The sequence below is a fragment of the Apteryx mantelli genome, chromosome 19 (assembly GCF_036417845.1).
Source record: "Apteryx mantelli isolate bAptMan1 chromosome 19, bAptMan1.hap1, whole genome shotgun sequence".
NCBI classification, from domain to species: Eukaryota; Metazoa; Chordata; class Aves; order Apterygiformes; family Apterygidae; genus Apteryx; species Apteryx mantelli.
The window spans coordinates 3,192,315-3,219,039 of NC_089996.1; the positions used below are offsets into that span (position 1 = coordinate 3,192,315).

At 39.5% G+C, this 26,725-nt stretch overlaps 1 protein-coding gene across 5 annotated transcripts in view; it reads right to left on the bottom strand.

The window, feature by feature from the left end:
• The window catches only part of OGFOD3 (2-oxoglutarate and iron dependent oxygenase domain containing 3), a 49,769-nt gene that overhangs the window by 11,193 nt on the left and 11,851 nt on the right, over positions 1-26,725 (bottom strand). For 4 of the 5 annotated variants that reach the window (XR_010886097.1, XM_067308510.1, XM_067308509.1 and 1 more), the window contains exons 5-8: positions 25,092-25,156; positions 24,429-24,485; positions 13,226-13,379; positions 5,365-5,488 (exon numbers count right to left, since the gene is read on the bottom strand). Coding sequence is in view for 4 of the 5 variants with exons in the window: in XM_067308510.1 (XP_067164611.1) it covers positions 5,365-5,488; positions 13,226-13,379; positions 24,429-24,485; positions 25,092-25,156 (400 nt within the window). In the remaining variant the exon portion in view is untranslated. The remainder of the gene's footprint in view (positions 1-5,364; positions 5,489-13,225; positions 13,380-24,428; positions 24,486-25,091; positions 25,157-26,725) is intronic. The other variant, XM_067308512.1, reaches the window with a different exon arrangement.

Consider the following 26,725-nt stretch of genomic DNA (forward strand, 5'->3'; position numbering starts at 1 on the left):
AAAGAAATGAAATGCCATCATTACTAAACTATACAGCACAAGATAGCTGAGCCAGCAGCTAATTTGGTATTTTGTTTTACTTTATCTGTCATGTTACCCGGATTTCATCAAGTAACTAGCTGAAGTTTATTTTCCTCTGCTCCCTCTTTATGCCTTCAGCTTTGCTGTATATTTATCTAGCAGCATCAAATGAAATCTGTAGAATATCAGCCTGCATATGCATTACGTGAAACACTAAGTCCCACAGAAATACAGCAAGGAATGGAAAGCAAATAAGGTGCCTATTACATTTGCTCGTTTGTAACTTCAAGTATTTTATAGCAGGGAAAAGCCTTAGAGGCTAACTTTTGATGTTGAGAGTGCTCCACAATGCTCTGTGGAGCACTATAACCCAAGACACAAACACTCCTCAATCCTTTCAGTGGTCCAGCTAAAATAAAATGACCACTACTAACCTGAATAACAGATGCCTGCAACAGGACAGAGTTTTCTACATGAAGTAATTCATACAAGCAGCATGTAAACTGCAGGTCTGAGCTGAGCCTCTCAGCTACTTAATTGCTTTAAAGGCCCAGTTAAGAGATTAATTCATTTAATACCATCACAAACTTATCACCAAGCACCACTGAAATAAGATATCAGAGTCTGGAAGAAAGTTATCCTTCCCTGGAGAAAAGAACAGAAAGCAGAAGAGTCTTCAGAGCTATGCATAGAAATGAGGAGCTACTGAGCTACTGTTTGTGTCTGCTTCAATTTATTTTTGTGATGATTGCACCAGCTCCTCTTTTTCCTACCATTTCTCTGTAATCAACTTACTAGTGCCATATGTAATTTCTTACTGCTTTGCAATACCAATCACACCTGCCATCACACCTAGAACCGATGAACTTTGCATAGCTGATTATTACTGCTGCTACTAATGCCAGCTCCATTTTTTCTTCTCTAATATTGACAACTACTGGTGTGTGCTTTTTTTTTTTTTAATCATGCTCAGCTTTCAGCTGTTACTGATTTGTCATCAGGATGATGTGATCCAGTTTTGCTGATTGGAGCAAAACTAAAGCTAGAAATGACAGAAGATTATCTATAAGGCATCATTTAGAGTCAGTGCAGAGAAAGATCAAAGCACCTATAGTCAGTGAAAAATTAACTAGTCCACAATACAAGATGAATTCTTAAAGCACAACAGGCCTATGTGACAAAGTACATAGGATCACTAAATATATACTTAATACAATTTTCACACCTTGTGTTAATGTTGTTGTGGGACTTCCGAATCTGGAAATCTCATTTTTCATTGTGTTTATTGTCCTTATGCTGCGCTCCCTCATAACGTAGTAGTGAATCATTTTTTAAAGAGCACAATATAATAAAGATATGACAAATTCCCACTATTTAACTTGGAATACTGCAATTATTCTTGTGATTATGGGATTTGACAATCATGTGATATCTAACCACTGCAATAAAGCAACAGTTATATCTGTAAATGTATGCACAGAAACCCTGAAGGCCCTGGACTCTGAGGAAAGCATGTGTGCATCCTTAAATGTGTGCTTTTCTTATCTGAGCAGGAAATAAACTGATGGCTCAGGCTTTGAGCGTACATTTGTTTCCATTCTAAATAAAGAATGGTCCAACCTCACAAGTTCCCAAATAGTTCATACCTTCATCACAAGTGTTTTTACACTTACAGAAATGCACACTTCCCTCTGATAGCTATGAAAACATGCTAAATTTTATATTCAAGGAAGAAAAGAAGTCGTATTTTGCATTCTCCAATGCAGAGAATTCATTTTGCAAAATGGATTATTTTTCTTCCACATACACACAAAGCGCGACTGCAACGTTTCCCTCCAGCCTTATATAAAGAAAACTTATATAAAGAAAAAAAAGATTTCTGTGAGCTGAAAACAAGTGCAGTAAAGATCACCTTAAAAAGAAAGCAAGAAATGTACATGCACATTAAGAACATAGGTACAGATATTTCATTCCAGCTGCAGAGTTTCATCCACACCTACCTCATAAAACGCAGTCCGCGACTCATCTCCAATATTTCCAGTACCCAAATTCATGCAACAGACTCAAAAATTGCTAAGCTTTAAATATGGTTTACACCGGAAAATTTAGTAGCAGCATTAAATATACTATTTTAATATTAAAAAAAGGAATGATTTAACATCTCTCATGCCTTCTTAATCCAACTATATTAAAGATTGCTGCAACAGGTCCAAGGCCAGCGAGGGCAGGTCAGTATTGTAAGAGCCACAGCTTTTGTTTTGAAGAAGCTCATTCAAACTGTTGTGCCCTTTCTTTTCTTCTCTGGACCAGAGCTACCCCTTTTCCCAAGCCTTAACAGCTCAACTCAGTTCATCTGCAAAACAACAACATTAGAGTTTCCACTCTGGAAAGAAGACCTAAAGTCATATTTTTATTTCTTATTTCTCAAAACAAGAATTTCTTAAGAGCTCTTCAGATTCTACAAAGTTATGCCTGTTAAAACTTTTTTCATTTCACTGTAATCTTGGCTATCAGGAAAAAAAAGGAAAAAAAAAGAAAAAGAAAAAGTGAAAAGAAATGCAGCCAGAATATGCTTATTTTGTAAAAGATTTCATATTGTAGCAGTAAAGATCAGTATAGCTTCTTCCCTCTTGAAATACTAATTTACCATTAGATTCTAAAATTTACTGAATCTGATTTAATTTGAATATGCTGAATGTAATCTCATTTCTACAAGTCCATAATAAAAATGTAATCCGGACACAGTCAACAGAAGATTTAGTCACAAATGCATTCACATCTGCTGGCACTAGGCTTAACAAGTCAGTAACTGGATTTTTTTTTTTTTTAATAAATAAATCCTAGACCAAAGGATAGCTACTTCCAGCAAGAATAGAAAAGCATGCCAGGCAAAGTGAGACTATCACAGGATCCCAGACAGTCAGTAACAAACATTCAAATGGAAATAAAACTGGTGAAACTGCAGTAAAATGGGAGCTGCCAGCCTACATTTCAGAAGATTAAAATCCACCTGAGTTAGTTTAAGAGTGGGAACAAATGGAGCAAAGGATGAAAACAAAACGCCAATGCATCAGTTTGAGAAACAGAAATAATGTGCACTTAAACACAACAGATACTACTTTAGAACTGAATCTTTATAAGAAAAAAAAAAAACATGTTTTCTTTCAAACTAGTATTTCACTTGGAGCTGAGAATCCTCTTACTCTTGGTGCAGTGAACTTCTGGCAGTAGACAGAGGTTCCCAGCTTAAGTCAGAAGACACGTATGCATTTCTCTTGGGCCCTGATAGGCTTCAAAGATGATGTGTCCCCTTACTGCCAGGCTCTGCTATCACTGCCCAAAGGTCTATACGTATGAACTGGTGTAACAGTGGTGACTTATACATGTCCATTAAAAAGAAAAAAAAAGAAAAAAAAAAAAAAACTTAGGAGCCTCTACACAAATAAATTATAATTCTCTTTTAAAGCTAGATGTATTTGTTTAATAATTAAACTAGTCAATATTATAGACTGTGCTACAAATGCTATTGAGAATCTTAAGATCTCCCTCTCTTGCTCTTAGTATGACAAACATTTCAAAGGACTATTTTGAACCTGAAAAACATATCACCTTGTACCAGCAACATAAAACACCCTGGGGTCACTCCCTCATTACAGAACGGTGCTCTCCCACAAACTGCATTTTATCACCAAGCAGAAAACAAAGCACAGCTGCCTTCGCATTATGCTTTACCTTTACACCTTTTCTCACAGGATTTTAGTCATTATTTAGATAGCACCATAGGTGGTGACACTGTCATGGGATCCCTGAAAACTGTGTTTGGACAGAGGGGTGTGGAAGGAAGGTGTCACCAGCACTAAAACCCTTCTGTCGCGTACATGTGCCACATTTCATCTCTCCAAAAGGCTGTTCTCTGCCAGCTTTGCAGGGGTTTGTTTCAAAAGGTGTGTTTAATCAGTTCCACCGCAAACACACCGTCAGGACAAAAACCTATCAAAGGCAATGGCCAAAAACCAGACGCTGTGAAAAATCCTTCCCTCCCCCACTTCAGCCTCATCTGCTCCCCCTTTCTCCCCAAGAACAGCACAAAGAGCAAACGCCTTGCAGCACAGCCTGCAAATTAAATGGATGGGGCTGAATGGCTGCAATCACAGTTGCAGACTTCTTGAAATTAAGTCAGGGGAATGCTGCACATAGCAATTGGACTGACCGAGTGCCCTAGTGCTGTGCAAGGAGATGGCTGCCCTCCCAGCTACCCAGAATTCAGCTTGGACCTCTACAGCTATAAAAACAACTCAATCATCTTTGAATTGCGTCTGGAAATGAACGGGTTTAAATTGCTCTCTTTCAAAATACTGGTAGCAGCATTTTGCAAGAGAAGGTACTTTTCATTTAGCATTTATTTTGAACCACAAAACAACATAATCATACATGCAATTGTTGATACCAAACCCAGAATGCAGATAAGCTCAGAGTTTATCTAAACCAGTGCTACTGTTGGTCAGTGGATCACTGCTAATCCATGTCCCACCACAAAAAGACACTGCCTATCCGGAGGCAGGCAATAGCCAGAAGTCAGTTCTGCTTGGGGTAATGCCTGTCAGCGATTACTGATGCTGTCTTTAAATGAATCAGCTTCCAAGGTTTTTTTTCTAAACTAAAAACAGTAGGAATAAAGTTTTTCTTGATTTTTTCCCCCCAAGATGTGACTGGTCCTGCATTAGAAAAAGTTGAGAAACACTGCTCTCGGCTCACTATTTTGCTGCCAGACAGATGAGTTGAGGCTGAGCACTTTCTTCCTAGGCACAATGCCCAAAAGTAATTCCAGTTTCAAGTGATCTATATATTAGAAAACCCTTAGATCAGCCTTAAGGAAAGGCTTTCTTAGCTATAAACTGACAGCAGCATGTTAATCCTGTCAAACCTGCTGAAAGGAGCTAGGGACTTATAAGCAAGTTACCACAGTTCACCATGTTCCTGCAAGTCAGCAGAGCTGCAGTCATTACCCATGAGCAGCAAAGGAATTTCAGGTCAAAAGGCCTAAATTAAATTGCTTTATCTTGCACTTGCTGTAGTCTAAGCATGTTCACAGTTGTCTTTGCTCTTTACGCCACAGTAACCTGCTAAGCTGTCGTAACTTGATCACAGCTCTGAGCCCTAGAGCTTTCAAGGAAGTCACTTTGTGCAGCCTAAGTCCAAATAACTCTATCAAGTCAAAAAAAACCCCAAATGCTACATTCTTCCACCATTCACAAAGTCCCACTACATCAGCTAGTTCGTTAGGATAATAAAGGGCAGAGTTTTGTCTGCCTCAATGCGGGCAAACTGAAACTCTTATCTTACCTGCTCGGGGCTCGATAGTCTTGTTGGAACCTGCATCCATAAACACAAACCGTCCACCACCAAAATCTTCAGAGTAGTCAGAAAGATAGAGCAGCGAAGTATAATCAAAAGAGCCGTAAGTTACCTAGGAGTAAGTTAACATTAAAATTACCAAATTCTACTCTCATCTCTGCAGAACACACATAGCTGAGCAAACGGATCTGATAGGCTCTTCTAATTCCCCAATCTTCATATATTTAATAAAGGGTCTCTGAAAGCTGAGAAAGAAACCAGTCTTTTATAGGAATTGCATACATTTCTATTAGTCTGTTCATCTAATCTGTTATGTATGTATATATACACATACTAGATAGATATAACAATAATAGACTAGTATATGGTATTTGTATTGTTTCTATTATCAAAATGTCCATTATTATAGAACTGCCCTATCGATCTCTGTCAGACTAAGGCTACTAAACAGCTAGCAAAAAAGCAATGTAGCATGAGTAACTGCACCTTTGCATCACATTAAAGATATATAAGGGCTCAGCTCTATGTATGTTATATCAAGATAAAATCCCACCATACGGCTGGTAATGAGATCCAAGAACAAAACTTTGAGTGATTAATTCTACCTCTTATCTAATCACAGTTACTCCTACTCTTTTCAATAGATGTTTAGGGTGAAAATCTTCAAAGGTGGCTTTCTATAAGTCTGTTTCCTCTCAGCCTACAGGCCAAACACCCCATTATTAAGCATAACATGTTGATTTTCCTTCCTTTTCAAATATTATTTATTTTGATATGTGTTGAAGATGGAAAAAGAAATCTTATATACGAGTGCTCAGAGAAAAGCTGTCTAAATACTCCAGAGACTTTAGCTAGATTCTGAAAATACTTCCCTTCCATATCTACCTAAAAGATGCTATTGATACAGCATTAAAATGGCTGTATTCTCCAATTTCTTTACAGCATACCATGACTCAGTCAAGTTCTGCGTTACACTGTCAAAGAGAAAAATGTGCAAAGTTGTATTGTATAAATATACAGCATTTATTGTATAAATATACAGCATTTGCAGAGTGTTTTGTCTGACCCAGTGACTGGTAGATGTAGGTGCTACTTCCAAACTTAGAAGTTCTCTAAATATTTTCATTTTTTTTTAAAGTTACATTCATTAGTGCTGGTTACATTTTTGCTCAACAGCAGTTGTACATACTATTCTGTATGAGCAACAACTAAAGAGAACACAGCAACAGATGGAATAGGAAGACATTTTTATTCTTATGCATTTTGTTATTTTGACCATAAGTGCTTAAAGAAAAAAAGTCAAATCTAGTGATATGCTTCACTACAAAGTCCAAATCACAAAAATGAGAAAAACATTTTAACGATCCCCTTCTCACCATATTTACCCAAACCTTACAACCTATACAAGGCAATAAATGGGAATTACTGAGCACATGCCATTGCAACACCTCAAAGCAGCCATTCTGGAGCTTCCTACTGCAACCATCTTTGCAGAGCTATTTTCACCTTCATTACATCAGTGATAAATCCTCCAGGTAGCTTGAGAGAGGCTTCTGGCAAGTGAAGGCACTAGTGTGGAAGCTCAGTGAGATCTGCATCAACTCAAACTTCCAAGTCCAATGCATTAAAATTGTTTTTATGGAACTCCTTCAGTGGTGCAGCAAGTTTTGCTCCGTCAGTGCATTTCCCACCCTTCCCAGGATAGCCTTATCAATTCTGAACTTTTAAGAGCTGACTACAAACCATTTTGGCCTTGTCAAACACATCTTATAATTTCTATAGACTAACTGGGGAGTCAAGTATGCAAAGGAAAAATGGCCTTTCTGTTCCTGCTCTTGTTAACTACTAACTCTCAGAAGTAAGTCAGGCCTGAGAAACGCAACACTGGGGAAAGCAGGCACTAAATTATACCTAGTTATTGAAGTCTCTATAAAATACCACAAGCCCTCTGTGAATATCAAATGTATTTATTACCTTGTTAATAATTTCCAGTACCAGAAAGATTAATACCTGAACCAGACATTCAAACCATGTGAGAAGAGCTGCCATTAAAACCAGGTGATAAGCCATACGGGCACATTGCAGACACATGACGTTTCTATAGCTCCTTAGGAGCAACTCCATCGAAAAGATGCAGGCACTTCTGTTCAGTCTGATAATTCACAGAGCACAACTTAAATTCACTAGTACACTCTTTTTGACTACCCTTTACACAAATAATTCAAACACAGTTATTATTTAATGGTAGCTGCTTGTAATGTTGCTTTTATAATACTTCTTTAAAGGATATTATTATAAATACAGCTAATTATCAGAATTAAACAGCCACATTTTGCAGTGTGATACCCTCAGATTATTTGGGGACACATTTATTCCTCAATTTCCAAACTGAATAGTTGTAGGAATGTGCAACAGGCCTGCAGGTACTAGGAAAGATATATAACACTCTTTCTCCACTTTCCATTGCAGAAAAAAATACAAGTATTTATTGCCTTTCCAATCAGCATAGGTCTAGATGCATGATACCCTGCACTGTTCTTTTCCTGTAAGGCTCCACCTACATATTTGTGCAGATAATCAGAAAACTGGCCTTAATAGCTACTTCCAATGCTCTATATATTGGTAGTATCTGTTTATTAGACAACATATGTCTCTCTCTAAATTATGAGGGTCTGTAGGTGAGGTAGCAGGTTTGAGGGGACACAAGAAGAAACTTCCCTGGATTTCAAAGATGATGCTGTCCTATGGCAGAAGCAAGATCTCTTGATGTACTTCGTTAAATATATAATGACTTGAGGAGAAGGAAAAGAAGAGTAAAAGAGAGTCTGGTGTTGCAGCAGCTTCAGCCCAACTGTTAGTAACACAGCCTCAACAGCCAGAGGAGAGAGGGCTGCTAGGAGGGTCAGAGAAATGGAGAGCAGATCACAGATAGGTTGTGAAGGCTTAGTTTGTTCAGCTTAGGCAAAGAAAGGCTGAAAAGGGATATGACTGCTACCTAAAAATGCATGGGAATCGGAGGAGGTAGAACTGGGAGAGGAGAGGAAAAGAGCTGCATAAGTTACAAACCAAAATAGGACCAAAACAGACCATAAACAAATTTAGGCTTAAAAAAAAAAAAAAAAAAAAAAAAAAAAAAAAAAAAAGTGTAGTTCTGGAGATTTTCTATGGTGGCAGTTTGAGGAAAATAAAATAAAACTGATTTTATCATGGAGCTTGACAAGTCTATGAAGGATGACAGGATCCTTGTCCAGGCAGGGGACCGCAGAACTGCTCTAGTCCCACGTTACTTCTCTTAGAGAACACTGTAAGACTATTCTGCTGTTGGCCTTGAGCATGCAGCAGCAATTTCACTAGAAATCACACATTTGACTTCTGAAAGGCTCAGCTCCAAAAAAATTCTGTCCAAGATGAAACTCCACATCCTGAGCCAACACTCTTCATTTGATTTAGCTGTTTATAAATTCGTTTGGGTGGTTTCAAGGTTTCTATTCCTGTATAACTAAAACCCAAATATATTTTAGGGAAGAAACAAAGCCTCACATACATACAATAGATCTGTGCTACTCTATTATGCAATTTAAATCTTTCAAACCACGGATGTTCTGATTGAGACATAGTTGCAATATACTCAGCAAATCAGGGAAAAGGCAAGAGGAATATTTATGTGGTCCAAGAAACCTACATTTGCACGTACTAATGTGCACACATGGCAGTTTGGCAGCTGCATCGCCAGACAGGTATCAAGAAAAGCACCCTCACTTAGGAGAAAATCTGCGCATGTACATGCCCAGTAGCACCCTCCAGTTGTCTCTCACCTTCAGGCTGTTCAAGAAGAATACATTAATTCTTACTTTCCACAAGCAGAAAGAACCAAAAAACCTTTCGTTTCAGACTTTCTTCAAAATATTATGTGGTTCTGATCTTTGGATCTGCAGTGTCAGATTTTGAAACAAAAAAATGTGTCAGATCAATTTCCCAAAGGCTTGATTTTACTATTATTTTGCAAAGAAGGAGGAAAAAAACTGCAAAATCTTGTAGGAGCTGCCATCATTAAGCAGTCCTGCACAGTAATTAAACAAAGTGATCTGTTTTACTACAAGAGAAAAGCATAGAGAATGATAACACACAAAGCATCCAACAAACTGGCACAAATAATAAATAAAAGCTTAAATCTTTGTTCAATTTCCTAGTATTCAGACCCATTTTGGAGGCCATGTAGAAATACTTCTCTCCGCACAGTAATTCTTACTCCAGATCAACAGTTATACATTTTCTCCTTGTTTTCAACTGCAGCCTGTAAATGCTAAGTGAAATTTAGTTTGCATTCTGTACTGGAGAAATTAAAATACAAGTCAGGTTGACTAGGCTGAAGACAATCTGTGAAGTTTCACAACCTGTCTATCCTATTTAGCCTTTTCTGAAATATTTTCTGACCTATCGACCTTCCCATTAGAATTCAGTCTTCTGCATAGCTTTGAATTCTAGATGCTGTATTGCCTGACCAGCCATAATGCTTATTTTTTCCTTTTCTATACACATAATCTAGATATAGATGTATATTATGTACATTTGTAGTAATTAGAATTATATGCACACATATATACACACTCAACCCTTACTGTAACTTTTTCTGTAAGACATGATTTGGCAAACGTAAGCAAATGTTATACCCACAGATAACTCTCTTCCAACTGCACTTAAGGGGAAATAAGGCTAGACCTTTTGATGCACAACCAGAATTTGAACAGAGAGAGAAAATGGATGCAGCAAGGAAAGGATTCAAACTAATCCTTTGATGCTACTTCCAAGCAAATGATGTACCAGAATTGAAAAAGGATAGTGTTCAGTGGCAATGATATGTGATGATGTAATTAGGACTTTCAAGATGGACATGAAGAAGTGAACAAAGTCAAGGATGTAACTATACCAGACCCTGCTTAGAGCACCATTAGCCAGGTTCAAACTCTTGCTTTTCAACCATGCAATGCAAATTGCTATCATTTAAATTAGAAAGGTAACTACATTACCTGGCATCAGCTGAAGTCCCTTATCCTAGAGAAGGGATGAACCACTGAGCTGAGGCATTTTCCACAAAATTGGGCCCAGCCTACAGTGGTTTGTCCATCTCTCTCCCTCTTGGTACTATGGAGAGCACCAGCTCGAGAAGCCCTTACAAGAAGCCTGCTCTAGGTCTCTGGTCCACCGCACCCACAAAGCCCTTCACTGTCACTGGGGTCAGGGATGTTCTGTTCCCTTGTGCTCCCCACAAAACAAAAAGGAACTGATCCATACACCGACCATAAATTCCCTCCATAAATTCCATCCTCCCAGGAGCTACCAGACTATTTGTAGAAAGCCTCCCAGCTTAGCATACAATGTTGCTGTCGTGACAGCACAGAGTGGCCCAGCTTTGGCATATTCACATGCAATCCCTACTGTGGGAACATTCCTGAAGAACAAAAATGAAAATAACCTTTTTGAAATACAGCCCATCAAATGTGAAAGAAGTTTAAGGCACAGAGAAAAAGCACTTTGGTAGGCTGAAGGCTCTAGCTTTCCCAATACAGAGAGCTTAATGTAAGCATAAATCAGACAGCTGCTACAGAAGTGAAAAAAATGTTCAAACTACCTATATATAATAAATAGAACAGGTTACAGTTCTAACTCTCACTGTGCAACCTAAACAACATTTTCCTTGGAAAATAGCTTCCACTTGAGCATAAGTCACATTTTCATATTTTATTGCAGGTATGCGATTTTTAGACAAAATTCTACATGATTATGAACAGGATGTTTTGTAACTGTCCCAACTGAGAAAATTATGTCTTCATTGCCATCATTAATTAAACTACCCAATTATTCAGTAGAGAAGCTATTAAGGTTTAGGTTATGCATGGTGAATTTAAGAGTCCGCGTTTTGGGTTTGATTTCTTTGCTTTCTGAAGCTTTTTGGGGGAGCAGGTTGATTAGAAAAAGCCAAAGCCAAAGCCAATCAGTTGGCATATCTGCTCCCAGAAGAGACAGCCTGAGAGACAGTAAACAAAATGTGGACAAAACAGATGGATAAGAACAGCAAAACATCTAGCCTGCTGTCCATCAGGTACAGGCACTGTCAGGATGCCATAACAGAGAGGCAGCTTCCACAAAGAAAACAAATTCTCTTCACGAAAACAGATTTGCTTCCAAATGACAAAATCACTTGTGCGTTGTAGGAGAGATTTAGGTAGAAACACCCAACTACTGCAAGGTTACTCAAGCACCCTATTCATTTGCTGATGTAAAACACATGTAGAAAAGAGTGAAGAAAGTAGGAGAATATTGGCAAACCTAATGCTTGAGCAGACACAAAACACATTATTGTAATAAGCGATAGTGTGAAATTCTAAAATACACTTTCATGGGCTGAAAGAAAGGGGGGGAAAAAAAAGAAAGGAGAAGATAGCCACCAGCTACTGAAATTTACACTTTCATCCTCCATTGTAGCAGTCAAATCTGATTCGGTGAAAAACCTATGAATTTACTGCACTCCCCAGAAGCAGGATCACTAGTTTACTTGCTGTTCCTTGGAAACAACAGTAACACACGATGGAAGTCCCATCAACCACGTCAGCACGACTTGTACCCTACAAACAGTTCCTATCAGCACAAGTCAAGATAATCTGCACCCCATAAGTCATCCCTACCTCTCCATCCTAGGTCCACTGCTATCCAATGTTTACATCACAGCTTTTTCAAAATACAAGCGTCCAGAAGCTGGTCTCATCTTTCCTACATCAGCAACTGCACAATGTCCCTGGCATCACCTTCTTCAAGCAGAGGCTGCATCAAGTATCATCGCTCTGTCACCGTGCTTTCTAAATTTAGGCTGTATAGCAAACATGACAAAAAAGGACCACAAGAGCTTGTACTAACGCTGTGACAAACAACAGACATTATTTTTCCCTCTGACTGATTCTTTTACCACAAAACATTTTCAAGGTAAGGAATATTTCTTTATTTGATTTGTAATTTTAGATGTTTCGGGTCACAGACTTCAAGGTATGCTACAACACACAGGTTGTAACACTGACGCATTTTGATGGAGTAAGTTTTATTTGGTTCCATCTTGAGCAATCCATAACTCTAGAGCAATTCTAACTTTTAAATCCTGACAAAGGCATGAATTTTTTTTAGCTATTTGATTTTTCCATTCTTTCTTTCCATTCTGCTATTACGTATAGACCCTTTGAACTCAGTTAAACTCTATACCAATCCCAAACCACTTAAATCCATTCAGAAACTCAAAGTATTAACTTATGAGCCTACAGATAGGAGACCCTATGCAGTTAAAAAAGTCACAGTACTTCTGTTCTTAAAACAACAAAACACCATGCAGAACATGCAGTTAAAAAAAAAAGGGGGGGGGGGAGAAAAAATCCACAACCCTCAGTTTACATGTAACTGAAATCTAAAATCTTTGAAATAGCTCCTGTTGTTTGCTGGCTGAAAGAGCAATGCTCTAGTTGGAAATGCAGGTTTGATGGAACTGAAACACTTTGCAGGTGTGGGTCAATTTATTCAAAATTTCTGACAAGCCAGAGATTCTTGAGTAGTGATTCGCACAATTTAGTAATTCCAGCAGAACACAACAGAAATAAAGAAAATAAAAGGAATAATCCTGGCCTGTGCTTCTAATAAATTTGTTTCCTTCCTTCCCCTAGGTTCCTCCCACTGAAGGATTTTTGTTTGCACTAGTTATCAAACATGTTTGACTCTGCTTGTTTAATGATAAACACTTTGGGGAATCAGACTTTGAAGGGATCTAACAGTAAAAGGAAATATTGTCTTCCCGTCTCAGCCTCCCACTTACCTTGTCAATGTGCGGATGCCAGTATTCGTCATGCGTCGTTTTGGCTTCCGTGTTATTTATTCTTGAGAAGAACGTTGGCTTCGTCAGGTACAGCAAAGAGGAGCTGATACCAAACGCCAGAGCAATTCTCTGTTGAATTCGCTGCCTCACATCACTGCAAAGCAAACACAGCACAGCAGGCTAAGTGTTGAAACGCAGTTCAAACAGCCACACACCTCTCCTGCTTCTTCCAAACCATTTGTTTCCTACAGCCTGGGTTTTAAAATGTCTTTGTGTAAACAATCTGTTTTTCTGAAAAATTCCATGCATATCTCAGTGTTTATTAATTATGGAAAAGTTAAAGAGAAAATTTTTCACATATACAATTTGTCAAGCGAGTGAAGGGTTAACAGGACTGAAAAAGTCTGCCAACTAAGGAGTCTGCATGGACCCGCAGGGAGGGAGGAAGCAATACGGAGGTGTTGTGGTCTTGCCTTGCTAGCAGGGTCCTTCCGAACAGACAAACAGCCCTGTTGTCATGAAACTCGCAGGAGTCAGCGAAAACAGTATTTGCCCAGAGTCACAGCCGTATAAAAAAGGAGACTTGGATACTAAAGACCGTCTCAAAATCATTATTATGAGCCCACAAATTAACGAAATTAGAGAAGTTAGGGATTGAGTAATGAGCATGGTCAGGTCAAGCTGTCTGCATGAAGATGGCAGCGAGACAAACGAGGCAAAGGAGGAAGCGATGTGAAGACATTGCAGTCCACCTCGCTGTTTCGCAAGGAGCAAAAGACCATGATCACAGAACTTAACTCTGACCCACGATAACCTTCAGCTCATTACACCCCATTTTAATATTATCTTGCACACCCCCTCCTAATTAGCATATCAGGAAGAGGCAGGAAACGAATAATAAAGCAAAAAAAAGGCCAATGAGAAGCGGCTCTACGAATATGCACCTATGCATGAATCAGCATGGATGACATTTGCCCAGAATCCCAGCCAGGTATAAAAAAGGGTCACTGAGCAGGAGAGTTTGAGCAGGGATGGGAATGTGACCTGACCATCCTCTCCGGCTGGACCGTGAGTATTTCCCCCCCTCCCCTTTTCCTGGGACGCTGGGTTAAGGTAACTCCTCGCGAGGTTGAGAGCCCTCTCGCTAAGAGAGTGAACCAAAAGCTTGCAGGTAGTAATTCCTCGAATTTGAGAGACCTCTCGCTAAGAGAGTGAACCAAAAGGCTGGCCAGTAGTAACTCCTCGAGGTTGAGCACCCTCTCGCTAAGAGAGTGAACAAGAAAGCTTTCAAGTAGGGATGAGCAATGCTTTCAGCGCAGTGACTGACTATTTCGGGTTATCCTTTCTAAATCAGTAATTGCCTTGTATCGGGTTATCCTTTCTAAATCAGTAATCGATGATCTCGCGTTATCCTTGTGAATCAATAATCAATGATTTCAGGCTATCCTTTTTCGGGCTATCCTTTCTAAATTAGTAATCGCATTATTTTAATGGATGTTACTAATCTAAGAGCTTGTGTGAGGAAGTAAACATAGTTTTTGTTACATTACTGTCTCAGTCGTTACTATCAAACTGTCGTAGAGTGACACAATTTCAATCCACAGTAGATGACTAGAAAGTTGCATCTTCTTAAAGGGTTGCCTCTTGAGAAGAGCCTTCTTCAACTATTTTAAAACTAACCGATGAAGTTTCAGGCACCAAGAAATTCAGGGTTCTAGGTCAACATATGTATTGATATCATAACCAGATTTTCCCTAAAAAAGTTGAATGCAAGATGTCTTTCCCAACTCATTTGAAATTTTCAACCAATATATCTCTGCCTTGGCTGCTCGTACGTACTTTTGGGGAAAAAGGGGAAAAATATATATATATTTTTTAAGATCATAAAAACAGAAGGAAGACAGTAATAATCCCACATGCTTTACTATACAGTACTGCTTATATAGTAGCATCCTATGTTTTCTTTCATGACAAAGATAACTACATATAGAGCTAGAACAGGGCTGTCCAGAACTCCCAGCATTAGTCAAGTAATGACCTTAAAGAAACTTATGACAATGAGGAATATCATTGTTAATTCCCCCAGTAAACACATACAGATAGCATTTAACCTTGAGGAAGTTTAAAAAAGATGAAAAAAAGCAAAGAATGCAATAACACAGTGAGATTAAATGCAAATATTATTTTCTTTTAAAATCTAATCCCCTGTACTTCATAAAAATCTTTATATTGCTTTCTCCCAGTTTTAACACATTCTTGGCTACTGTATTAGTCTTTCTATTCTTCTTTCCCAAGTGCTTCAGAAGAAGCACACCAAAAAAAGATAATTGGAGTAAACACACTTGTGAAGTTTCTCACAGAATTACATTAGTATTTCTGCATCTTTTATGCATTAGACATTTCTCCACTAGGATACACTGAACTTCAGCAAGATTTTCAAGAAACTCTTCCTCCCAGATATTCCTCTAGAGAATTTAAACAGTGACGCGAAAGAGGAAGCGAAAGAACTGAAAACCAGATCCACAGTGCTAGACTGTGAAAGGCACCTCTTAAAGGCTATTTCCACAAGCACTGAGAAATCCTAAATATTCATTCTGTTCACATCTCACCCCCCACCAAAAATCAATAAATTAAAAAATATATACAGATTTGACTTTTAACCCATCTTATTCTAAGTTTTTAGGAGTCACACATTCAAGCTATTTTACATGAAAAATATCAAAACCTTTAAAAGAAGTGAGAGCTGAGACTTGCAGGTATTTACATGGCTGAACGAACTGACATTTCAAGTTGAGAGCTACATAAACAAAGAGTTTGGAAGACTGACATCAGAAAAGGACCAACAAGTCTTTCTGTGTCTCTCTTTTTTCCAAGAAGCAGGACTTCAGCAGAGGCTGCCCGATGTATCCCAAAAAGCATTAAATGTAACCACTCATTTCACTTTACCATGAATTGCATCCAAAGTGCAGCTGGCACTCTGAACAATCCAACACATTAACAGTCTAACCCACAAATAATAAAGTATATTCTCTGGCTCTGATGCAGTGCAGCCAGTTGCAGCTGGAATATATCTACTCTGAAGTAGCTAGGCAACAGTCTTGACATAACTTTAAATCTTCGGTAGTTGTATTACTCTCCAAGAAATACTATTTCCTCTTCTAGGTTGATTCCTTTTCCACTTTTAAAATCTTTCTATTAAGATTTGCTCCGTAGTCTTGAAAAGGCCCTGTTAAAGCTTCACTCCTCTTTAAGACATAAGCGCAATGGCTTGAAGCACGACTGCATGTTTTGCAAACCAAGCACAAAGCTCTACTCAACTCTTTCCAATATACTAAAATGGCAACCAAAAATCCAGCTGTTTTGGGCCAGCCAGTGGGTTATCAAAAGAAAAGGAAAATAAATTCAAAAGCTTAAGTATGCTGCAAAGAGAAAATAAGCACATTCTTCAAAAGATAAATTTGTGCTTCCTGTTTATAAATTAAGAAGGCAAAGGAAGTAGTGAATGGGCAAACAGAGTAACGGAGCAGTTGAGGTGACAGGTCTAATGGCATGAATTTATGTCCTATTCTGCTCTCTTAGAAGCATCGGCCTTCAGCTGATCCACACATGACCAGGTAACTGGTCTTTGGGTGTTAGAGCCTGCTGCCGGTTTTTTATTTCCCTTTGTGCTATTGGCTTCAAATTTTGCTACTCTTTAATCACACCAGCTTCTCCAAATACACCAGGTGCCAAGCATGTGCCAATGCTGCATTTCTTGAGTTAACTTGTGTGTACTCCTGCCTACTTCTGTGCAACTGAGCAGAGGTCAGCTAAGGCAGTGTTGTGCCACTATTTCTGCTTCTTGCAAGCCAACACACTACATATCACAGCATCACTCTCAAAAACTTAATGAAAACAGTCAGTGAAGATTAAGCAGATTAGCAAGAACTTTATGCACACCAGACATTTGCTGTTCAACGAAGTGAACAATAAACTAAAAGAGCCTGACTGATAGTAATGAATCTTGGACTAGGCTCCAAACCCCATGTACTTACCCTTGGCACTTACAGCTGCATTTTCACACAATATGGATGCACCATAATTTAGCATGTCCAGGGAGTAAGTTTACAGCAACAGCCTTCCTTCAAAAAAAGGAGGTCAACGTGTAAAAGGATACTAACTATTCACACCAGAGCTCAATGAGCAAAAGGGTTAACTTGCCTATAATAAAAAAAGTTGAAAACTAAGGAAGCAAAAGTAACATTGCCTGATGTGCGGGCTGCAAAATCATAGAAAAGTCTCTTAGTGGGAGAGGACACTTAATCTTCCACTTTGCCTTCACTGCCCTCTTAGACATAGTTGTGAGAACAGGGGAACAGTCAACTATTTTTTCAGGGCCTAATCCAACACATGCTGAAGTCAGTGGGAACCCATTAGTTTCAAGGAACTCCAAATCAAGCATTCGAAACACAAGCAGAACAACCCAACCTCATCTCATGTACTGACCATTAGAAACAAGACCCCTTCCTGCAAGCTTATAAGAAAGGCCCTTTACAGGATACGCTTTCTGAAGAGAAATGGTGGGGACAGAAAGCAGTGTTCAAGATTGGAATTTTTTCTTCCCCAATGTACATACATGACCAAAAAAATACATGTAATAAATCTACACTGCTTTAAAGTGGGTATTCCCAAAGCTCAGGGTTAAAGTTAGCCAGGTTCCTGTAGTATCTCTTTAGCAGATGATGAAGCAAATAATGTTAGGCTATCTCAGCCTCCCTAAATCTTCATATCCTACTGATACACTTAAAATTTTAAGCATGACACTTTATGTATTAGGATACTATTTCATCTGATAAACCTCCAACAAATGCCAAACAACTTATATTTAATATGAACTACTAAATCAGAAAAACTATGTATATGAATACGTGCAATAAAAGACTTCGGTAATTCAGTGCAATAAATAACCCAGTTATAGAACTGTAGCAGGAAAAAACTCTAAAAAGGGTATATCGTCCATGAATAAATGGCAGATGTATATATGATACTTGAACGAATAGCCCATATGACAAAGATTTGTTGGAAACAAGCTCCAAAGAGCAATCCGAGGGCCTAAATGTTTCTTTTTCTTGAGTATGTACCATACTGTTTGAAAGCTACAGAAACTCCATGAAATTCATAGTTGAGCCAGCTCACAGAAATTATTTTTATACAAAGGTGGTGTTTAATATATACTTCCTATTAAAGTGGGATCAGTCAGACATGTAGATATGATAACTTAGAGAGGAAAATGGAAAATATGCCAAGGGAAGACTATGTTTCTTAGTGCATGTCAATAACAACTAGGATTTCTGACTTCATCACATGCAAGCGGCAGCAATTCAAAACACGTTTTAAAAAAGCAAGCCACATAAAGTATGAAAGAACTTAATATTTTAGGGGATAAGGCTAGGAGTGGGATTTAAGCTGCAGAATAAAAATTTTACTAGAACATATTCCATTGCACTACTGTAATTAATGGCAAGGAGATCTTAGGTTGTATTCGATATAAAAATGCATTAAAACATACACTTACAAGTCTGGCGCCAAAGACTAAGCTAGCTGTGTGCTGCAGGAGGTATGTCTTGCAAGGTGCTATGTGATAGCCTCAGTTACCCTTTGGTTTACATGCTCATGTTCACCCCATTTCCAGGGGCTGATAAACTTATCAATGCAAACATCAACTCTGCTTCATACACCGTAAGGCAAGTATCTTGTGTCCTGCTCTGTGATAGGAAATTAAACATTACACATGGGAATCGAGCATTTACCTAGACATAGGAGCACAGGCATGTCTTCTTTTAGAGGTGAGAATGTTCCTCAGAATCCTATAAAGCATGTTTCAAAAACATGCCAAATACAGCACGTAACTTTTTTCAAAGACAGTATAAGGTCACCCTCCTTTGCCTATAATCTCTTCTGTACAGCGTGCTTTTCACCGACCTGGCCCTTCCGATTTCATATGACTAATTTTTTCTTTCTGTTCCCTTCATTGCTATTCCAGATGTAGCCCAGATATTCTATTGGTAAAGTATTTTAGGACTAACATTGTATGTCATCTATAACTCATGTGGCAAGCTGATTATCCAAATTTCAGCCTGGAAAACGCTGTCAAATAGGTAATGAACAAGTCCAAGACTTCCGGCTACCTTGGACCTGGGACAGTAAGAGCCACAACATCCCCTCAGGTACTTTTCACATACATCCATGAGAAGCAGGAACCTCAGGCAGGACCCATCCTCAATTCTTGCCCTCTCATCCTTTACACTTTTTCCTCCCTGTCCTCCATACTTCAAAAACTCTTGGGAGACCTCTGGTGTACTAGAATTGCAAAGAAAATACTTCTTTATGCTGGAGAATGTAAGCATTCATTTTCACGAACACCGCAACTATTTCATCATTCATACTGCTCAGGGTGTATCCCTGTTCTGATCAGATGCACTAAACAGAGCTCTGCTACTGCAATAAATAAATGAGCAAAAAATCCAGTCGACAGTATAAGTAAAAACTGAACCCCACCCAGAATTTGTCAGCAGCAATCCTTGCATATTTTCAGTAAATCACTGGAGGATACCAAAATGCACAGGTCAGACTTGGGGAAAAGCAGAGCAGAACTCACTGAAAAGAACATTTGACCACTTTCTATAAAAGCGGTTACTGAAACCTATTTTGTAATCAGAACGATGAGAAAGAATGAAGTAAAATTTTAAAAAGCCAATAAAGTAGCTCAAAGTCTAAGGAACATGAAACTAAAAGGAAAGGATGTTCACTAGATAATGATGCTTCCAGCTTAAAGTACCAGCAGCAGCATAAAGGAGGATGGAGAAAAAGAACTAAAATGTCACGTAAAAGTCTGTAGGATACAAACACCGTCACATCAGCAAAAAAAAAAAAAAAGCACTGTTAAGAGTTGCTGTGCAAAGTGGGATTTCAAGTATGGTGACAGGCATGCTCACAAAGCTCCAGGAAACTATACAACTTTTCTAGCCCACTTGCCTATGTCTCTGCACTGCTCCCAGTAAAAAGCAGCAAAAGCAGTATAAGCAGACAAAGCAATGCTTTTCTAGCATCACAAGCGCAGAAAGAAGAGGGAGAAAAGCAAATCCCACCAGCTCTCTCTACTCATTTGGTGTTTGTGCCTTAACGAGTTGAGGAGTTTGGAGAATAAATCTTCGATGCTGCCATTTTTTGCTGAAGTTGCAACCTTTAAACCAAGCATCCAGATTTAAAGGTCTCTCTTCTGGATAAAGATATATCTGTTATGTGAAACAAGAGGAATTGCTGTAATATGCTTGGCAGTTAGCAGATAAAGCATCAGCCTAGAAATGATAATTGATTCTGAAGCAACATAATTTTGACACAGACAGTTTAGAAACCAGCCTCCTGGCTCAGGATGTCTACTCAGATTTGTTATTGTTGTAATCGGTAATACTCAGACACGAATTATATTTAGTTATTTCTCTCAAGGGTGTATTTTTAAAAACAGACCTTGGTAGGTAAATGGAAGTAATGAAAATAAATGTTCCCAATAATAGCACAAAACCATTCATTAAAGACAAGCTACTACAGCTTGTGCTCAAGCACTGTCATTAATATGAACAAAAGCATTTTACAATCACAGAATCACAGAATCACAGAGGTTGGAAGGGACCTCTGGAGATCATCTAGTCCAACCCACCTGCTCAAGCAGGGTCACCTAGAGCACATTGCGCAGGATTGCATCCAGGCGCGTTTTGAATATCTCCAGAAATAGAGACTCCACAACCTCTCTGGGCAACCTCTTCCAGTGCTCTGTCACCCTCACAGTGAAAAACTTTTTCCTCATGTTAAGATGGAAGTGTCTGTGTTTCAGTTTGTGCCCGTTGCCTCGCGTCCTGTCGCTCGGCACCACTGAAGAGAGTCTGGTCCCATCCTCTCGACACCCTCCCTTTAGATACTTGTACACGTTGATAAGATCTCCTCTCAGCCTTCTCTTCTCCAAGCTAAACAGGCCCAGCTCTCTCAGCCTTTCCTCATAAGAGAGATGCTCCAGTCCCCTAATCATCTTTGTAGCCCTTTGCTGGACTTGCTCCAGTAGTGCCACATCCCTCTTGTACTGGGGAGCCCAGAACTGGACGCAGTACTCCAGATGTGGCCTCACCAGGGCTGAGTAGAGGGGGAGAATCACTTCCCTCGACCTGCTGGCAACACTCTTCCTGATGCACCCCAGCATACCATTGGCCTTCTTGGCCACAAGGGCACATTGCTGCCTCATGCTTAACTTGGTGTCCACCAGCACTCCCAGGTCCTTCTCCGCAGAGCTGCTTTCCAGCAGGTCAACCCCCAACCTGTCCTGGTGCATGGGGTTATTCTTCCCCAGGTGCAGGACCCTGCACTTCCCTTTGTTGAACTTCATGAGGTTCCTCTCTGCCCACCTCTCCAGCCTATCCAAGTCTCTCTGAATGGCAGCACAGCCCTCTGGCGTATCAGCCACTCCTCCCAGTTTTGTATCGTCAGCAAACTTGCTGAGGGTGCACTCTGTCCCTTCATCCGGGTCATTGATGAAGAAGTTGAACAAGACTGGCCCCAGTACTGACCCCTGGGGGACACCGCTAGCTACAGGCCTCCAACTAGACTCTGTGCCACTGATCACAACTCTCTGAGCTCTGCCATTCAGCCAGTTCTCAATCCACCTCACTGTCCACTCATCTAACCCACACTTCCTGAGCTTGTCTATGAGGATGCTATGGGAGACAGTGTCAAAAGCCTTGCTGAAGTCTAGGTAGACAACATCCACTGCTCTCCCCTCATCTACCCAGCCAGTCATTCCATCAGAGAAAGCTATCAGATTGGTTAGGCATGATTTCCCCTTGATGAAGCCATGCTGACTACTCCTGATCACCTTCTTTTCCTCCTCATGCTTGGAGATGGCCTCCAGGATGAGCTGCCCCATCACCTTTCCAGGGATGGAGGTGAGGCTGACTGGCCTGTAGTTCCCTGGGTCCTCCTTCTTGCCCTTTTTGAAGACTGGGGTGACATCATTGGCTTTCTTCCAGTCCTCAGGCACCTCTACTGTCCTCCATGACCTTTCAAAGATGATGGAGAGTGGCTTAGCAATAATGTCCGCCAGCTCCCTCAGCACTCGTGGGTGCATCCCATCAGGGCCCATGGATTTGTGGGTGTCAAGTTTGCTTAAATGATCTCTAACCCACTCCTCCTCCACCAAGGGAAAGTCTTCCTCTCTCCAGACTTTCTCTCTTGCCTCCAGGATCTGGGGTTCCTGAGGGCTGGCCTGAGCAGTAAAGACTGAAGCAAAGAAGGCATTCAGTAACTCTGCCTTCTCTGCATCCTTCATCACCAGGGCACCCACTCCGTTCAGCAAAGGGCCCACATTTTCCCTAGTCTTCCTCTTGCTACTGACAATACATGCTGTATAAGATTTGTATCCAGCAGATTGAAACATCTCCTATACTGGCCTAGAATACATATTCACAGGCAGCTGTCTCATCCCACAGAGTAAGGAGCAGAAATGTTCAATGTTTACATAATTTGTATGAATTTCAATTCATATGAAACACAAACTCTTTAGTAAGACCGCCCCCCCGCCAGGCACTCACATAATTTCTACAGGTTCTTTGATTATCTACAGAACAGAAGGCCAAACAAAGACTACTATCTTCCAATCATCCTCCACTATCATAGTGAGGCAGAGACTAATTTTTCCGTATTCAGGCAAAGTTCATTACTGATCAAGAAAGCATCATATTTTTGTGATGTGTTTGGGCACAGAGATAAGCACATTTGAAAGAGAAACTCATCTATAAGATAACAGTATCTAAAAATGGTTAAGTCAAATAATTTTAAACTTTAAATGGTTAATACTTAAGACAAAACTACTATAGTAATAAAACTAACAAGATACATATATTCCACTCACACATCACTTTTGAGGAATCTATTTGGCTACTTAATACTACTTCAGCCACTAGAGGGAGCTCAGATTCCTTCACAAAGGCAAGAAAAACTACAGAAACAATTAGAAAACATTAAATTTGGACTTTAAAAGTGTTCAAGCCAAGTACATTTTACGTTACAGAAAACAATTCAAATGCATAGCTAAAGATTTATTGTGTCCAGTCAACACAGAACGCTTGTTCCTAAATGTTTGCCACACACCTTCATAGACACATGAAACTCGTTAACTTTGTTGTCTTTGTTACGTATATGTGCAGGTCTACAGGAAAGCTAAAAGAACGAGATGCCAAAGGTATTACATTAGAGCAGTATGTCATATTCTTTCTTCTTAGGGGTGAAAATATGCTCTGCTTTTCTAGCCAGAACATCAGGAATGTGAGGTCCTTCCTCTTCCTGTTTTACCACTATTAATGTTTTGCCATACTTCACATCACAAAAGACTCAAGTTCCTAAAGCAGTAACAGTATATGACTGTCTTTATCACCTAATGCAACATCTCTTGGAAAATGGGTGTGAAACAGGAGTCGATGCTAAAGTCTTTTACATCCCTACGTCTTGCATTTACAGCTAACATGTTCTGGCAAGTAACCACAGAACTCAGATGGAGCAGCTCTCCTTGCTCAGAGGTCTGCAGGACGAGCGTCCACTAGAACTGGGCATACCTCAAATCACTGATTACTGAAAGGCTGGCCCAGTAGAGATATGAAGTCTTACAGCGATGAGATTTTACCCAAAATGGTAGAAAACAACAGATGATTAAGTACAGGTGTCAGATAAGCTCACCATTACATATATCTTTTTGTTGCTGCCCCCTTTATCAATAAAGGGGAAAATGCAATGTTCATAGGCCTCGTGGCAGCCCAGCATTACAGAGATAGTCTGCAGTGATAAGTCACACAAATTAGCATTTCCACCATCGACCCCTTTAAAGAAGGTGAATTGTGCAGAGCTGACATGGTTCTGATTACATTTACATCATCTATATTATCCTGGCATCAGAGATGCAGCTAAGTAACATCTGCTTGCTTTGAACTTACCAGGTAGTTACCAAAAGGTCCTTTTACTTATTTTCCTCAGTGCCTGCTTAATTCTCACAGAGATGACTATTTTGAGCTGCAAATAAAATTGTATGTCTCAATCCATCACAAAGGACAATCCCCTCCCAACCTGAACTCTACAAAAAGCCAAATTCTATTTTGTCATTCGTTCAGCAGTTATTGAAATTCTTTACCGATATAATGCAAAATCCTCTTCTGTGAAGATGTCTTGAATTTTGTCCCCAAAGTACCTGAAATATTAAACAAGAGTCTAAAAGAGGAGTTACTGAATCAGACTGGCAGGGTAATAGCAAGCTGCATTCTCATGCCCACCTGCTTTACCCACAATGAATAAATTAAAACATACTAAAAATCATTACTTGTAGGAAGTGTGATGTTCCCAAAGCATTGCTCAAAGGTTAAATGTTAAAGACTAAAGGATCAAAACGCAGCAACTGGTAATGGAATTTGCCAGGCATGAAAAATCCCCCCTCCCACTTCATGAAATAAGCTTACGGATTCAAATTTTTAAAACAAGTTCACAGACTGCTTGATTTCTTCCACTACTGATAAACTGTAGGTCATAACTGTGAAAAAACTATTATTTTCTGGTGAATGAAGAACTCTAGGGGGAAAAAAAAGTTACCGGTAGCTTTTAAAGAGCCCAGTTCAAAAAAAGATGGTGTCAGTTTTCATGGCCAAGAAGCTTTTTAACGGGTCATGGAAACAGTGGCAAATCTAACTCCTAGTGTGACACTGTTAACCTCAGTCTACGTGGCCTTGAGAAATTTGAGAAGGTACTGGGCACTGAAGCTGTAGGATAACAAGAGAGGCAACAAGCCGCAACCCCGTTTTACCTGTACAGATTGACAAAATGCTTCCCCAGTGAAAGAGCTCCAGAGTGTAAATCCAAAATTGAAGCCTGGGAAAGGAGACAAAAGTTAAAAAAAAAAAAAAAAAAAAAAAAAGAGAGAGAGAGAGAGGAAAAATGAGCACAAAAAGTTTTTGTCATTATTTAATTATGACCTTCAATAACTATTGGTTCCTACTTTTCTTGCCCTCTCAAATTAAATTATTAGTTTCTAAAATATATGTTCACAATACTAATGCTTATTTTGCCTTACTACTGCAAGCCTCCCTCAGATTGTTGTATATATATGTGAACAAAAGATTAAGATACTATGGATAAGACAAAGGACTGTTGCTCCTGAGATTCAGACCTGACATACAGAATTGCCAGTCTTCCTCCATGGGCTTAGGGTAAGATACAGTGTTCCTGGTTCCCTTCTTGAAGACACTTCCCTCCTACACAAAGATGACTAATTTTCCAGTATTTGTCAAGTGCTTGGATAGCACTAATACTTATTTTGCCCACCATTTTTTACTAAAACTACTCCTCCTTCACAGTTCCTGTGCACTTTCATATTAAATAATATAGACATGAAAGCCTGTTTAAAAGAGCAATTACAACTCTAAGGCTTGCTAGAGCCAAATGGCACGTTTTTTTAAAACATTTCTGATTGCTGTAAAAGAACAAAGGGTGAAGTCTTTTCATATGAAAATTAAATCCATTTCTCCATCTGATTCAAGCCAAACACTTCTGTTCACCTCCAGACCAAACTAAAAAGATCAAATATTAAGACTTGCTAGGGCAGAGAGATACCTCACAAGACTTTAAAATATTTCTCTAAATTGAACAAAGTATGCTTTTGAATGTTCCTTGCTGTCCACAAAATACATGTTCACTTTGCATCTGTTAAACAATATTTAAAAATCTGTTTGCTTAACAGAGGTCTTATTTTCTATACTGAAAACATCAAGTAGCACTAGTCAATTAATATCACTGGCACCAAAATTATACTGACATCTTTGATGTACAATATCCTGAAAAAAGCACTCTCGTCCTGAAATCTGGCATCTCTTGATGCAGCGAGCTGCCTGCGAAGAATGCTAAATGCCACCTGACCAGCAACAACAGCTTGTGGGCATGGTTGGGACAGTGCTCTCTTTTACCCAAAAGCGGATGGGCTGGAGAATGAGCAGCAGCAACTCTTCAACACACAGAAGGGTCAGAGTCGCAACGCTGGGCTAGCAGTACAGCTTCACATTCAGCTCGAGCCTCCAAGCACTGTTCTCCCTCCTCCTCTGGATCACGCTTGGGAAAGACATCCATGACAACCTCTCAGCAAAAGGAAACTGCTGCAGACTCAACTGCCTTGAGCTTCAGCACTGTGACACAGGAACCCCACTGAAGTTCCCATTTAAAAGCGAGAGACAATAACAACCTTCCTTTAATAAACCTTATCCAAATAATTTTGTTTACCCCTTAACCTTTAAAAATGTATAAAGTAATGAGCTATTTCAATGGACACAGCATGAGCTTTTCAAACCTCCCCTTCTCACAGAAGTTCTCCAAAAGCTGCAGAGGAATGTTAGGGAAAAGAGTCATCTCACACTCATCCAAGAGCAGCTCTCGGGACAAGCTCTACTC